The sequence below is a fragment of the Eutrigla gurnardus genome (assembly GCF_963514095.1).
Source record: "Eutrigla gurnardus genome assembly, chromosome: 24".
Lineage (NCBI taxonomy): Eukaryota > Metazoa > Chordata > Actinopteri > Perciformes > Triglidae > Eutrigla > Eutrigla gurnardus.
The window spans coordinates 10,727,714-10,744,116 of NC_139935.1; the positions used below are offsets into that span (position 1 = coordinate 10,727,714).

At 42.4% G+C, this 16,403-nt stretch overlaps 1 protein-coding gene across 1 annotated transcript; it reads right to left on the reverse strand.

Annotated features, from left to right (window-relative positions):
* Positions 1-2,246: 2,246 nt before the first annotated feature.
* Positions 2,247-15,947, reverse strand: chrm4a (cholinergic receptor, muscarinic 4a). Its single transcript, XM_084004101.1, is given in 7 exon segments — positions 2,247-2,531; positions 3,341-3,604; positions 4,461-4,550; positions 4,554-4,794; positions 5,198-5,352; positions 6,145-6,743; positions 15,891-15,947. Coding segments are annotated over 7 exon segments (1,650 nt in total). The 5' UTR covers positions 15,946-15,947; the 3' UTR covers positions 2,247-2,285.
* Positions 15,948-16,403: the final 456 nt, after the last annotated feature.

Here is a 16,403-nt window from a genome sequence, read left to right on the forward strand (position 1 = left end):
CGCGCTCCAGTTTGACTAATTCAGGGCCAAGAGTTGGAACAAGACGAGGTGAAACCTCATATCTGACTGGACCGTGTAGTCAATGTGCAGATAAGCGAAACAACTCTTTGGAGAAGAAGCCAGCCAGTGGTGTGAAGCAAATTCAGTTTACAAAACACAATCCCATAGTTTGCTAAAATCACTAGAATAAAATTATTTAAACTGGAGATTAGAGTGTCATCTACGCACATCATAGAAAAGATTCCTTTTACTTCCAGCCAGAAATATCTCCTCCCACTTCCCAAGTCCTGAGTCATCCCTCATGATTTGATCCAGTTTGATACTGTACCATGCTTTTTGATTTAAATTTGATCCCATAGGATTCAATTTGTTTGAAAAGGTCTCATTTGATTGAATCATCTTTGATTTGATCCCTTTTGATAGTACGTTGTTTGATTTGGCCTGATTGTATTTAATTTGATCCTGTTTGATTTGATTCCTTATGACTTCTCATTTGTTATATCTGTGCAAGGCCTGATTAACTTCTCTTATTCATCTTCCCATTGTCAAAAAAACAAAAAACATCTAATATATATTTTTTTTAACTAATCTGTAGCAGGAACAACTCTAGGACAATTCTGAAGTGTGAGAGTTTCTGAGCTGATGCTGTGACATACTGTCACCACAAATTTCATGAATTGGTTTGGTTCTGGGTTGGAAGTGAGTCAATGCTACAAGTGAGCCAAAAAAGAACATGAGGTTCAGTGCAGCTTGAATTTCTTGACCTTGACTCATTCTAATACATATTGGGCACAAATAATACCTAACCTAAACCCTGCACAAACTTCTGAGCTGTCAAACCGTTACTAAAAGGGAAGAATTGTTTATATAGAAGGACGTTCTGAAGGACATGATTGTATCCTGATTTTAGATGAATGATTTTAGCTCGTCTTTCTAATCCTTATAACTCCAGCATGAGTATTAGGGATGGGAGCCCAGAACTTAATGAGAAATCCATGTACTTCCTCGATTCTCCTCCTACTGTGGCCTAATTTTCGTCTACAGGCTCATCATTCCTTTTACTTAATTCCCTCTTCCCCATTTCCTCCACCCATCCCCTCTGTTATTTCCTCCCATCCAGATTTTTTCTCTGGAGCATCTCTTTTCTTCGTACCATTTTTTGTTGCGTTCCCTCCCTCCAGCTGCATTGTAAACACACCCTATCTTACGACTAGTGGACGACTCACTCTTATTCATTAAAGATCTCCAACATGGCAAGTAAATCTAATTTACTTGTGTGGTATGCTACTTAAATACCCTATATTCCCGCGTTGTAGAGCTGCTACCTCATTGTCTGTCCTCCACCATAACAACTGTTTGTTTTTCTTTGTGAAATAGTCATGAAATTAAACCTATTGAATGGATCCGATAACACAGGACTTTCAACCACTAGACCAGTGTGGGACAGCACGTGTCCCAACTAGGAGGTTTTGGCGTTTGTTACTTTCATAGGTCTCACAATTGGTGTCGCTCAACCAAGATCCAATGTCGCGACAGCTTCATGAAGTGCTGTGAAACCGTGTTGGTTTGTTCCTCTCCACCATTTGTCTTGCATTAAGTCGCGTTCAAAGCCTCCCGGTTAGATCTCATTCCTTTCTATTTTATGGAACATCGTGTCCACATAACAAATTATAGTACCTCATTAGGGGTGTCAATCAGAATCAGTTTTGAATAATTATAAAAAAAATAAGATTAGATCTAGTTCACCACCAGTTTGTTAGGTCTGATCATGACCACCAAAAGGCCTACTTTTACGTTCCTTCGCAGTAACTTTTGAGCTACCTCGCAATACTTGATGCATACCCTCTGATCCTCTGACTTCTAGCATGCACACAGCACTGATGCATTGTGATATGGAATGTTCAGATACCTTGTTAAGGAGTTCTCTATACTGATTGTCAGACCATGACTTAAGTTGCTGTTTTAATGATCCTTGCAGTGACATGTGACTTTTGAACGGGTGTTAAAGCTACTCCTTGAACTCCTGCGGTGTACACTGGAATCCCATCTGTCATGGATAGATGAGATAACAGCATGGTGATTAGTTCCACCAGAGGGGAAGCTGGGCAGGTTAAAAATCACTGGTTGACACTGAATCTATTTGGCATTCATTTTGGAGAATAAAGCACAGTTGCTCTTCCCCATCTCTTCTCTTTTGAAGGACTATTCCTCCTCTTCCACTCACCTTTTAACAATTCCTCTCTTGCGGTGGTTTACCCCATCCATCCTAGTCCTAGTCTTCCATCTCATCTCGTACCTATGTTTTTATACTGGCAGAGCAGCAGGTTCTTGAACGTCTTCTTGAATGTGGCGTTGCACAGTGCGTAACAAGCTGGGTTGATGGTGGAGTTGACGTAACACAGCCAGTAGCCGATAGCCCAAACGGTGTCCGGGACGCAGGACTGACAGAAGGTCGAGATCAACACCATGACGTTGTACGGCGTCCACGTGAGGATGAAGGCCAGCAGGATGGCGAAGATAGTCTTGGTCACCTATACAGAACAAGAGGAAAATAGAGAGGAAGAGTGAACCGAGCAAAGGGTAATTGAGCATTTCATTCATTTCACTGTATTTGCTGATTGATCCATGAGTCTTGACTTGCTTTTAAACCATCAAGTGGCCATTTGAGGAACTGTCCCAGGTTGACATCAGATCCACCAGACCTCCTCCTACACTACCATGGTTTTGAAATTCAAATATGACCTTTGGGGATTTTTTATGAGTGCTGGACCAAAATCAGAAAACGGTGGTTTAAGATAATGCTCAGTCATTTTTAAAGCTCAGGGGAATGTTTCCAAAATGCCATCTGTCATTGCCTACACTAATGATGTGAAGTGACTGAGGCTCGGCAGCAATTCATCTCAACAGCTGCTCTTTAGCATTCACATGAAGGTATAGTGCACAGTCCCACATGTAAACCAGCAACATACTGTATGCTGCCATGCAAAACCAATAGTTTTAGCTTTGATTTTTTGTTTTTGTTGTCTAAACCTAACGTTGGTTTGTTGTCTAAACCTAACGTTCATTTTGTCGTCTGAACCCAACGTTGGTTTTGTTGTCTAAACCCAACGTTGGTTTTGTTGTCTAAACCTAACTTTGGTTTGGTTGTCTCAAGCAAATGTTGGTTTTATTGTCTAAACCTAACGTTGGTTTTGTTTTCTAAACCTAATGTTGGTTTTGTTGTCCAAAGCAAACGTTGGTTCCGTTGTCTAAACCTTAGAAAATGGTAATATAATGTATTTTATGTTGTGTCAGCAGACCCTGTATTGTCTCATGTCTGTGTAGTGTTGCATAAACATACTTTCTTTTCTCGAGCGGCCATCTGTCTTTTCCTCTTCACTTGGCTTCTAGCAATGCTTGCAAACTTTCTTGCCACAGTCCTGGGACGGCTGATTGGGATCGAATGCCTCTCTGCTCCCTCTACAGGGGGGACAATTTCTAGAGCTGTGATGCATTCATCCCCAGCCTGCTTCGTCACAATCTTTATCTTGGACCATCTTGAGTTGATCTTGGTCACTGCAGGATTGTCAGTTGTCATGGCAACTGGGTTGGGATTCGTAGCAGCCTGAAACGAAACCGGGAGAAACGTTATGTTTTCTAGCCAGTGTGACCTGTTGTAGGGTGGATGAAGGTTTATGGAGGCATAGTGTAGCTTAACAGAAGTAACAGAAAGAATGCAAACCATCTGGTATTACAAGTTTTTTCCACAGACAGTCTCGACAGGAGCAGGATCTCAAACATTAAAACTGAATATGACAAGAATCATAACCACATGACCTACAAACTTGTTCTAACTGACTGCTAAAAAGAAAAGTCAACAAATACAACACATTCATGCACAGGACGAAATATCTAGAACTAACAAAAAACAATGTCATTGTCCCCTCAAGCATCTTTATTTTTGAATCCATGTATCTGGTCAGAACATTCGTCAGATATTTGGTAGTTCACATAGTTCACAATGTGAGTCAATTCTGTAAGAATGCTGAGGAAGAAATGGTCGTCTATTAAGGTGTTGAATCTGCTCTTTTTAATTGTAATCGGTGGGGGATTTGTTGTCTTGACTACCAATCTTGTCCACCCTCAGTAAATCTGTGCTCGTTCCGCCTCCAGGTGGCTGACCCAACCCATCTTATCAGGTTGATTCGCATCACCTGATTAGGAGGCTTCATAAGGCCTGCTTGATTCAAGGCTGGAGGTCTTGCTGCTGTGAGCTCCTGTTTAGGAGTCTATGGTCTTCTAGGACCGTTGGGTTCTGTTACTTTAGGGTTTTTGGGTTGTATGTTTCTAAGGTTGTGACAAAATCATGAAATTTGGCCAAGAAAGTTTTTTTTTTGGTGAAACCCTACAGAAAATAAACATTTAAAAGGTTGCGTTGCGAGGGGGGAAAAAGGAAGATGATCCAACTTTTCAACACCAACCTCAGATGTGACCTGGTTGTTGGTGTTGTCCTTTGGTTCTGTGGGGGGAATAAAGGCTGTGGATGAATCGTTGGAGCTCTCTTTCTCCTCCTAGACAGACAGACAGACAGACAGGTAGCTCAACGTCCCTAGTGTTAACAGAGATGTGAAAGGTGTACCAGTTAGTACCTGCTGGACAGGTTTGGTCTCCTCCGCCCTGCCGTTCTTCACCGCCTCCAGCGCCGTGATGGTTGAATCCAGACTGAGTTTGGGGGTCGAGCGAGGACTGGCCTGGGGACTGGTCTCGTTGTTGTTGTTCTGCTTTAACAAGTGACTCTTAATCAAGCTGGGAGTTCTGGGGGGAAGAATCACATGTGCACATTATAAGAAACCCACAGATGGTTATATACCATATGAGACATTCTGCCGCCAATCTTCTTAAAACACATTTTTACAGACTTTGTTTTATGTAAACTTTTGTTTTTTTAAATACAAATAAAGTTGATTATATTCTACGTTTTGTCATGACAACACAGCCTTCCCACTATGCTCAACTTCCTGTTGTCATGGAAACGAACACTACGCATGTACATAGAGGGTGTGAATCTGTATGATATTAGCATGATGTGTTTTCCAAGCCTTCTAAGGTCACATGACTGTCTGTGTTGAAGGTCAACCTTTGGTCTAATTTTGTTTGCCATGCTCTCTTATCTTGTCTTGTTTGATGCTATTAATGTGATTCCTTTTGATGTTCTTACTTTATTCCCTTCTTCTCTTTCTTCTCTGGTTTGTGTTTGGAGACCCTGCTCCTGGAGGCCAGGGAAATGTGGATGTACAGGACAGTCATAATAATGACAGGGAGATAGAACGCTGCGATGGCTGTCCCAAACGTCGCTGCAGGGTTCGAAAGGAACTGTGGAAAGAAAGAAAGATACCCTTTTGTGATCTATAACTGTTTGTACATATGTATTTTTCATATATATATATATATATATATATATATATATATATATATATATATATATACTGAGCTCATTCATTAGCAACTGTCTAATTGTGTCTGTGGTCCCCTAGAGGTCTACGATAGTAGCTCACATTATTCCAGAGACCAGACCAGACTAGACCATCTGGAGGAACAAGAGACTGTCTGTGGTCCAAGCAACAACTGCAGTATTTATTTCTAGATTACCTTATTTGGTGGGTTGATGAAGCAGCTACAATGTTAGCGTAGCCTAGCATACATCAAGCCAGACTCCATTCAGAAAACAAGCATTTTAAAAGTTGTTAGCTTGTCGTCTTGCAGACGGACGGAACAAAGCATTACTTCAACCTGCAAGTCGAGGGTCACGTGACTAATGGGGTAGAAGAGCATTTACTCCATGAAGCTTATAGCTGTTATTACAATGGAGGTCTTGAAGGAGGCAGGAAAACACCAAGTATTTCATGGCCAGGTCAATTAGGCTATAGCTGTATAGTTCTTGTTTCCCTTTTTTTTCGCACATTGGCACACTGCCTCATGTTTACTGTACAAAGTATGTTATCTTGTTAATATTTGATACCATAGGCATTGTAGTCTTCTAATATTATATTTATATTGTATAATCTCTAGATTAATATCTAGTGTAAAATGCATTCAGCCCCGTTCTGAACAGGCATGTTTTCATCAGGCACTACACTTGCTTCTAGACTATTTTATGTACTGTACCTGAATGTAACACTCCCCGGGTGGCACCGTTCGCTGTCCAACAATGAACTGCCAGAACAAGATGGCGGGAGCCCACAGGATGAACGACAGGATCCACGCCGCCGCGATCATCAGCCCCGCCATCTTGGTTGTCCTCCTTGTCGGATACGTGAGGGGTTTGGTCACGCAGAAATAGCGATCAAAGCTGATGATCAATAAATTCATCACCGAGGCGTTGGAGACGACGTAATCTAAAGCTAGCCACAAGTCACAGACCACAGGCCCAAGTGGCCAGTAACCAACGATGATGTAGACCGTGTACAAATTCATGCTGAAGACACCGATGATCAAGTCAGCGCATGCTAATGAAAATAAGAAATAGTTATTGACAGTTTGTAGGTGGCGGTTTACTTTAATGGACAGCATCACCAAAATGTTTCCCGTGACGGTCACAAAGCTCAGAGATCCCGTAACCAAGGCGATAAAAAACATCTCCAGAGCTTTATATGAACTTCCTGCCGCCGCGTCATCGTCCACGGTAGGGCAGAATGTGGAGTCGTTGGAGGACGTGTTGCATGAGGTGTTGGGGAACAGGTCAGCTGATTGAATGGCCGATGACCCTAAGGGAGAAAGAGAGACAAGGAAAAATATGAGGTCATCATTCAATCTCATCTCAGATTGTACAACAGTCACAAAAAGCAATGGATTGGCTTCATGTAGAGGGACATCGTGTCTCTCGGTATGAAAACAATATCAATGGTTATTGGGATCCTTTTTCATGGTGGACACGTTAAAGGTGGAGTAGGTCATTTGGAAAAACCACAGAGACTTAATTTTCCTGAGAACACGAGTGGTCGCGGACGTTGATGTCTCAGGTCTGGATGTCTCAGGTCTGGATGGTGCAGGTCTGGATGTCTCAGGTCTGGATGTCTCAGGTCTGGATGGTGCAGGTCTGGATGTCTTAGGTCTGGATGTCTCAGGTCTGGATGGTGCAGGTCTGGATGTCTCAGGTCTGGATGGTGCAGGTCTGGATGTCTCAGGTCTGGACGTCTCGGGTCTGGATGTCTCAGGGCTGCATGTCTCAGGTCTGGACAGTGCAGGTCTGGATGTCTCGGGTCTGGATGTCTCAGGTCTGGATGGTGCAGATCTGGATGTCTCAGGTCTGGATGTCTCAGGTCTGCATGTCTCAGGTCTGAATGGTGCAGATCTGGATGTCTCAGGTCTGGATGTCTCAGGTCTGCATGTCTCAGGTCTGGATGGTGCAGATCTGGATGTCTCAGGTCTGGATGTCTCGGGTCTGGATGTCTCAGGTCTGCATGTCTCAGGTCTGGATGGTGCAGGTCTGAATGTCTCAGGTCTGCATGTCTCAGGTCTGGACAGTGCAGGTCTGGATGTCTCGGGTCTGGATGTCTCAGGTCTGGATGGTGCAGATCTGGATGTCTCAGGTCTGCATGTCCCAGGTCTGCATGCAGGTCCCCTGCAGAGTACAGACCATGCCTGCAGCGATGCTCCGTAGTTGTTCGTCTCTTGCTGGTGGTGACATAATTTGGTTTCCACTCTGGCCGATCCATTAACACACAAACCAGTTATTGTATCTGTCTCATTTCGCGGTTTGGCTGCACATTACTAGACATTAATTTGTAGTGGACCTGAACCGGTTATCCTCGTCTGTGCCCTGTTGTACGCTACCGTTTCCTTGGTTCGTTATGTGCTTTTTAGTGCTTTCTTTTTGTCGTTTCAAGATCCATGTTAGATACAAGCGGGCCCATTCATTGCTCTTTTAGAGGAGCGCTAATAACTCTGGGGGGTGGAGTATGCGCTGTTTGCCCGGTGGCTGTCAGGTTTGATAAATACGACACAAAATGAGGAACTCAATAACAAATGCGGCGCAAACTGCGCCAGTCTTAGTAAATCTACCCTTCTGTTCAGTCCAAAGGTAGCCTTTACATTAATAGCTCAACAGTCAAGTATTTTCATCAGAGTTATACAATTCACTCACTCACTATGACAACAAATCAGACCAGAATATGATTTCTGCTTGAAATAAAAATGCTCAAAAAAAGAAAAAAAAAGCTCTTTCTTTCCTCGACCTACAGAATGCTTCCAAACATATTCCTGTTTATTGCTGGCACCACTTCAAAGCACCACGCCGATTGAAAAACGAATGCGTCCCCTCTTACCAATCTGTGCTGTGAATCCCATTTTAGGTTTAAATACACGGTGCATTGTCCTTTCCCAACAACAAGCCGAATCGTGAGAGTTATTCTGTTATTTCAACTCATTGAGCTGAGAGAAACTGGCTGCCTCTGATAACATTCAATATTGAGTGCACAAAGAAGTGCTGGGGAACCAAGAAACCGGGGGATGAGCTTCGTTTCTCAACATTAAAGCATGCATATATTAATTTGTGTTGTTGTTGCTTTTAGCCGGACTTTAGGGAAGCCAACTGTGTAGATGTTTACCACACTAGGTCTGTTGTATGCCTTCCTCCTCCTCCTCCTCCTGCTGTCTGGGATATTCACTTAGCAGGTCATCACCTGAGGCCGTCTTCCTGAAGTAGTCCTGGATCTTGGTTGTTGCATCATGGATAGTGGCTCCGACACTCGCTAGCCCTCGGCCACCCTCCTTCCGCTCCGTGTACAACCTCATAGTGCTGCAATGTTGGGTTTTGAAGCATCAATAGATTCTAGATCCTCTCAGTGGGGTTGCTAGAATTGTGTCATTCCAACAGTCTCATATTCTCTTCCCTCGTCCAGGTATGACTTGTTCCAGTAGCGCGTTTCTCATCCGGTTGCCCTGGTTCTTAAACCTTGTTGATCAGCATCCGAGCCAGTTTCACTCATGCCTAAAGGTAGGCAGATAGCATCAAGGGTCTTGCCTAAGGGCCCACACTGGCATAGGAGACCTCCGAGTTTGTCCTCCTCTGATAAAGCCTCACGGGACACACAGATCACGTTTTCAAGAAAAGATAAGTCTTTAGTAGCAAACGGGATATTGTCCCATGTTTTTACAACCAGTGAAGGAAGTGACCATATTTGGACTGTGGAGGAGCGACGGGTGGATCTGATGAACACAAGCAGCAGGGTGGCAACCTTAGTGGATCTGGATCCATCTGGATTCTGGTGTGAAGCTGTTAACAAAGTTAGCTTCATGATTCAAGGTTCAACTTTACAGCTAAGTGTTAAACTCATCATAGTAGCTAACTGCATTGGTAGCATGGTAGCGACCTGTCAATCAGCAGGTAGCCCCGCCCCTAAAGCATCCCCTGCTTTCTGGTCTGTTTGACTCTAAATAGACCATAACTACACCACCTCCCTGTGCACATCATGCCCAGCAACATAATGAGGCAAACTCTTCTCCACCCCAAGGACAAAATACCCAGAAACCATCTGGACAATGTGGTGAAATGGTCATTTTGATTATAGATCATTGCAGTGTATTCTCAAAGTTGCACCAGCGTCTCTGTCTTGGCTGCAGAAAGGTGAAACTGAAACAGCATAATATTAATACTACAGTTCATCAATTACCTTTATGTAAGTGCTTCACTAAATGCATGCATATGCAAACACTGCAGCATCAAAGCATAATATTGTATCATTGGCATATATAGTTGTGTATAGTTAGTTCAAGCATGCTGCGGCTGTTTAAACATGTATGTAATGTATCTGCAGGGTTTGAATCATGGATGTGTACCCTGCTGCTCTCAGGCAGAGCCACAGTTCTATACATATTCAGAGAGCCACCATTACATTTGAAATCTGTGTGTGCCACCACAGAGAAGCAGAATCAGTTCCTGGTCATTTAGACTGCACATGCACCGAATTGAAGCTGTAGTATTATAATGATGAAGTCGCAATGAGAGTAAAAAATAAAGATTAAATGGTGGTTGGTGAGTGGGTGGGTGGGATGGTTGGTGGGTCGGATGGTTGGTGGGATGGTTGGTTGCTAGGTTGGTGGGTCGGATGGTTGGTGGGATGGTTGGTTTATGTGTTTCTGGGTTGGTGGGTGGGATGGTTGGTTGTTTGGTTGCTGGGTGGGATGGTTGGTTTGTTGGTTGCTGGGTGGGATGGGTGATTGGTTGGTTGGTTAGTGGGTAGGTGGGATGGTTGGTGGGTGGTGACGGAGGTTGGGATGGTTGGTTGGTTGGTGGGTGGGTGGAATGGTTGGTGGGTCGGATGGTTGGTGGGATTGTTGGTTGGTTGGTTGCTGGATGGGTGGGATGGTTGGTTGGTCGGTGGGATGGTTGATTTATGGGTTGCTGGGTTGGTGGGTGGGATGGTTGGTTGGTTGGTTGGGGTGGTTGTTTGGGTAGGATGGTTGGTGGGTGGGTAGGTAGGGTCAGTGGGGGGTTGGTTGGTGGCTGTCTGGTTGGTTGGTTGGTGGGTGGGATGGCTGGTTAATGGGATGGTGGGTGGTAGGTAGGGTGGGATGGTTGGTTGGGATTGTTGGTGGATGGGATGGTTGGTGGGTGGGTGAGTAGGTTGGGATGGTTGTTTGGTTTTGTGTGATGGTAGGTGGGTGGGACGGTTGGTTGGTTGGTTGGGATTGTGGTGGGTGGGATGGTTGGTGGGTGGGTGTGTCGATTCTACTTTTTCATGACGACAGAAAAACAAGATGTCAATGAGAACAACCAAGTTATGAAACAATCATCATTTGAACTCAATATTCTCCTTAAAGCTTGAGTAGGTGATTCTATTCAGAAACACTTCCTGTCATATTACTGGAAATCCTCGTAACACACCGATAGCAATGAATACATTAAATGCTCTGACATAAAAAAATGTCATCTATGGCCGTGGCAGGACTGTAAAAAGTCCCTGAGGGATCAGGGTTTAAAGCTTTAAGGGGGGGTCATTGAGATTGGGTCAAAGTCTCCAAATGACCTACTCCCTTTAATAGACTGTTATATGTCTGACATGTTCTAATATGGTTTTCCTCTTCTTGCATCCGTGTGAAAACGGCTCTCGCCCCAGATAAAAAAGATTTTAAAAAAATGGAACTCTACATGAAGGACACACCCAGAAGACTCAGCCTGGAGCCTCCATGAAATATACAACACAGGAGCATGTTACCATTGATTTCATCAGCATGGTACACACTGGTGTGTATATATACAGTACACGAGCAGCATGCCAGCAACAAGGCTGCAACATTTATATCGCTCCAACATATGCATCCATCCGCACAGCCCTCTGTTCAAATATTCATCTCAAATAGACATTATATTCAATTATACAACTGTCGATCTTCACTGGCTTCGCTCCTCGTTTAACTCCTTTAGATCGGAATAGAACCACGTAGCGTGCCCTGGATGCTTAAAGATGAAAATGAACATTGTTTGAGGACTACTTTCTCTGTCACATTCTTTTCTTCTTTAATGCGAATACACATTTTGAAACGAGGCTCAATAAAGAGGAGGAAATCCAAAAATGGTCCTCGGGGGGAGGGAAGCTGCTCGCGCCGTTTTGGAGCAAACAAGCTCCCGAGGGGGGCCGGTGTTGTTGTTTCGGGGTTTTTTTTTTTTTTCGGTGGTGGACTCAAACGCTAAAACCCCCTCAGGGCTTGTGGCTCAGCCCACAGCATCATCCGCATTACCGCTCCAGCGGGCCTCGATCGGGGTCCAGGAAGACCTGGATGTTGTTGATGATCACAAACAAATGACTCTCCTGCTGGAACAGAGAGAATTAAATACAAAATAACCTGAATAACAGAGTCCGATATCCAAGAGAGAATCCCTCTATCAGGATGGACAGAAGGCAACAACATATAACATGCTTGCCTCATTTATATTTGATTCTTGCACAGCTACCCTTAATTGCCCCCCGAGGGACAAATAAAGTTAATTGAATTGAACTAAGAACTCATTTTTGTCCCAATCACGGCCTTTTTTGTTTGTTCATCTGTCGATTTCAGATGCTGTTTTTTCTTTCTTTATCGATATCTTTGCCCTCAGTCGTCGTTGTGAAATCATTGTGTTCTTCACTAGGGCCTTCTTTTTTTAAATGAATGATAGGTAATTAAATGCAGCTCTGGTTGTCCTCTCCAGCTTTTAACAGTTGGCATAAATCCACATCTACCCCCCTAATTCGCCCCTGTGCACCCCCCCCCCCCCCCGACCGGTCGGATGCCAGCTCCCAGGGAATCGTACCAGGAACATCTGGGTCTGACACATCCACATTCAGACACAGTTAACCCAACACGGCGGCCGCAGCCTGAAAACTAGGCCATTACAGGTGGAGCAAGAGAGTGTGGGACAACATGCAGAACTACGGATCGGAAAGGGATGGTAGCGGCTGTGAAGCGTCATTATGTTTCACCAGCAAGTGAAGGACACTGTCTACCTTCACGAATCATCAATTTAATGCTGATTCTTTATTGATGTTTGTCTATGGTTGTCTATAAAAACATCAAAAGAAAAAGTATTTATAATTTGTCAAGGCCACATCTTCAGATAAGACCCAAAAGGTATTCAGTTAAAATGATTAATCATGAAAATTAAGATGAATCGACAAAACAATATAAGAAATTAAAACTACAAATATTTTTGTTATCTGCTCTACCTTGGCAATGACTACGGATGAAAGAATCCACAAAGGAACAATGATGTTCCAGCACAACTAAACTAGATGTAGTTTTGTTCTCTCAACCTAACTGTCTAGTTTTGCTGTTTAAACACAACTATGTAGTTTAGTGGTCTAAAAATAATTATGTAGTTTAGTTGTCTCAACCAAACTATATAGGTTAGTTTTCTCAACCTAACTCTGTAGTTTAGTTGTCTAAACCTAACTATGTAGTTTAGTTGTCTCAACGTAACTATGTAGGTTAACTGTCTAAACCTAACTATGTAGTTTAGTTGTCTCAACTTAACTATGTACTTTAGTTGTCTAAATCTAACTACTTAACTGTAGTTGTAGTTTGTTTGGTAGCGTGTTTGTTTGTTTGTTTTAAAATTGAGACTGTTAAGTTCAGAAAACTACGTTTCCCTGGAAATGGAATTTTGAGTGTTCTTACTGAACCCAGAGCTGCAGAAGTCGGAGGGTAGCTTTTTCATTTTCACTTCATGCATCACATTCAGCATTTATTCCTTATAGCAAATCAGCAGCATGCCCCCCCCCCCCCCCCCCCCCCAAAAAAATGACAGTCCACTTTAGCAATTTGTAGTTCTAATAATAAGTTTAATAGGCCCCTTTTAGCACCTGAAATGACTACGCCAGTCGTGTTTTTTATAGCCACACATGGATGACGTTTGAAATTCAACACCATCTGTTTAGTCTGTTTAAACAAGATGGATAATAATGTCTGAATGAATCAATAATTCAAAACAAATACGTTATGGCTTTGACCAGACTATGAGAGGAAATGAACACAACAGCCCCCTCTACTGGAGGCAGTGCTGCAGGTTGTGACAAACTGCTAAATCGATGTGGAGCAAAGCATTGATCGTATGCCAACATCGGCCCAAAACACAACATTTTCTTTACACACTACATCCATTCATATTCATACACCCACATGTCTCCCTTCACAGTATATATCAGGCAAAGAGAGAAAAATATCTTAGAGCTACAAAGAAAACAAGTCATCGCCTCAAAGCAACACGATATTTACTCCATTTAAAGTACACATGCAAAATAATATAAAAAGCATGAATGTATAATTCATGTAAAAACTTAATTTGTGCATGAAGATATAGATATTAGATATTATCACAATACTTAAGTCATGTTATGATATTATTAAAAATTAGGAATACATACGACATTATCATGTTTGTTGAGTCACCATCATAGTATCACGATACTTAAGTCAAAATGCGATATTATCGCGATACTTAGGTTATGATACGATATTATTACAAAACTATGATCACAATACTTAAGTCACTGTATGTTATTATTGCATTACATTAGTCAATATGATATTATCACTACTTAATTTACCACACGATATGACACACATGGGACGATATGAAAATGACATGTCATGATTATCCTGGCCAAAATAATTGCGGGAGAATATTATCCTAATAATCATCCAGATATGCGTAAAACTCTGAAAATGGCATTTAAACATACTAGTATCACTTTAAATGTTGAATTGCATCAAGGATCTTCTTGTCGTTAACATCCTTTTTGGGAAATAACAATCAAATAATCTTAAATAAAATGGTAATTTATCATAAGGTCTCTGCATAAATGAAGGATAATAAGATAAAGTTTTCACTTCAATCTTCTTTTTTTTTTTGAACCAGCAATCAATCAGATCATTTAACCCAGAAAAAACAGTACCATCTAGTGGTCTGAAGACACAATTGTTGCTAAAATGTTGAATTTGCAATATCTGTAGTTTGTAAACAACTAAAAACAACAAGTCAGTTCAACTTCAATCAAAATATCACAACCCATGTTCCCTGCTATCCAAATATATTCATGTACATAAATAATGTTACATATTGTAAAAAAAATCTTTACACCCCCGGGATGTAAAATAGGATGGAATGAGGAAGGGAGGGAAAGAGGGGGATGTTCCATCAACCGCCTGGTGTTTAATCTGGAACTTAGAGTTGTCAGTCAGGACTTATAAGTATTATATCTTCTATCAAAAAATGATTTCTTTGTATTTCTTTTTATCAAAATCCAACATTTTTTTTCTCGCTGTAAAACTTGACACGTGCTTATGTCAGCTTGTACCAACCAATAACATCCACGTATCATCAGAGCTGGAGAAGGTGATGATATCATCTTCAAATCAACTATAATACGTCATGAGACGGAAGACCAAAACTGCCCTCGAGGATGTCGTTATGGTTATGGTTTTCCGGTTTCAATAATTAAAAAAATAACTTTTATGCTCTCAAATGACTAAGCTCAATTATTATATTATATTAAATTATATTGAATTATCCTTTTAAAGCATATGATTTTCTTCTTTTGAATTGTCTTCTCCATATATATATATATATATATGTGGGGGGGGGAGAAAAAGACATTTTATTTACACCTTTTAGGAGCAGCTCGATACAAAGAAGTGCAACCTCAGCAAAAAAAATAAAAAATAAAAATCAACACATTAAGTGGGAAATGCATTGTCTGGTGTCTCACACACACCCACACACACACACACACACACACACACACACACACACACACACACACACACACACACACACACACACTGTGTCAACTGTCCTGAGGCAGATTTGCACTGTTCACACACATTTAGACACAGAATTTCATATTAACATGTCAATTTCTAGACTTTGCTCTTCTCTCTTTGTACCCCCCCCCCCCCCCTCCCCGAAAAGAGAGGAGGAAGAGCAGAAGAGGGGAGAGGGAGGAGGGGGAGTTTTATTCCAGTTTGTTAATCTCCCAAAACCCCTCATTCTGGTCCTGTTTTTGTCCTCTCCTCCTTCACCACCTCCATGCTTTCCTGCTGCGCCTTCAGAAAACCTGCTTCTCTCATTGTTTGGTTCTCTAAAAGAAATTACATGAATATCAATTCATCACTAAAATACATTTTTAATTGTAAATAAATTGAGAATATTATGAACCTGCATTAAAAGAAAAAGCATTAATGAAGTGTTTTCCATCATTTAGGCTGTTTCTATGTATTGTTGGGCTCCACTGGTTGTCCCATCGAACTCACCAGGATGCCATCATCCACCATATTTCCACGCACAACTCTGCGTTTTTACGCGTTGGTGGAATTGTTCTCCTCTGTGCTTTATGATATTATTAATGAACAGCTGATAATAGAGGCTCACTCACCGTTGAAGTTCCAGAGGGCTGGAAGCCCCCCAGCTGGATTACTGTCGTTACTCATGTTGCATGAGCCCACCTGCGTCCTCTCCTCCAAGTTTCCACGCAAATTAGCTCCCGTGTGCGTCCGTATCCCTCCGCGCCCCAGGATCAATTCACTCCCCCCGGGGTCATCGTCAGTCTGCGGGTCTCCGGTCAGTTCACGCACGTGACGGCTAATCACTTCTGAACGAGGCGACTCCCCCAAACCATGGAAACATCTGGCCGCTCAGCTGGTGCCTCGTGGATGGTAGCGCGCGCGAGAGAGTGTGAGAGAGAGAGAGTGGGAGAGGGAGAGCGCGCGCGAGAGAGAGACTTGTGATGTCATTTTTCCTCAGCCAATCCTTAGTGACTTGTCTTTAACGTTTCTCCACACTGCTGCTATTCTGATTGATAACTACGATGTCACTGACATTTATGGAAGCCCACTTCTGCCACTGTGAGAAAATAATAATGACATACTACACTAAGTCGTTATTTTGA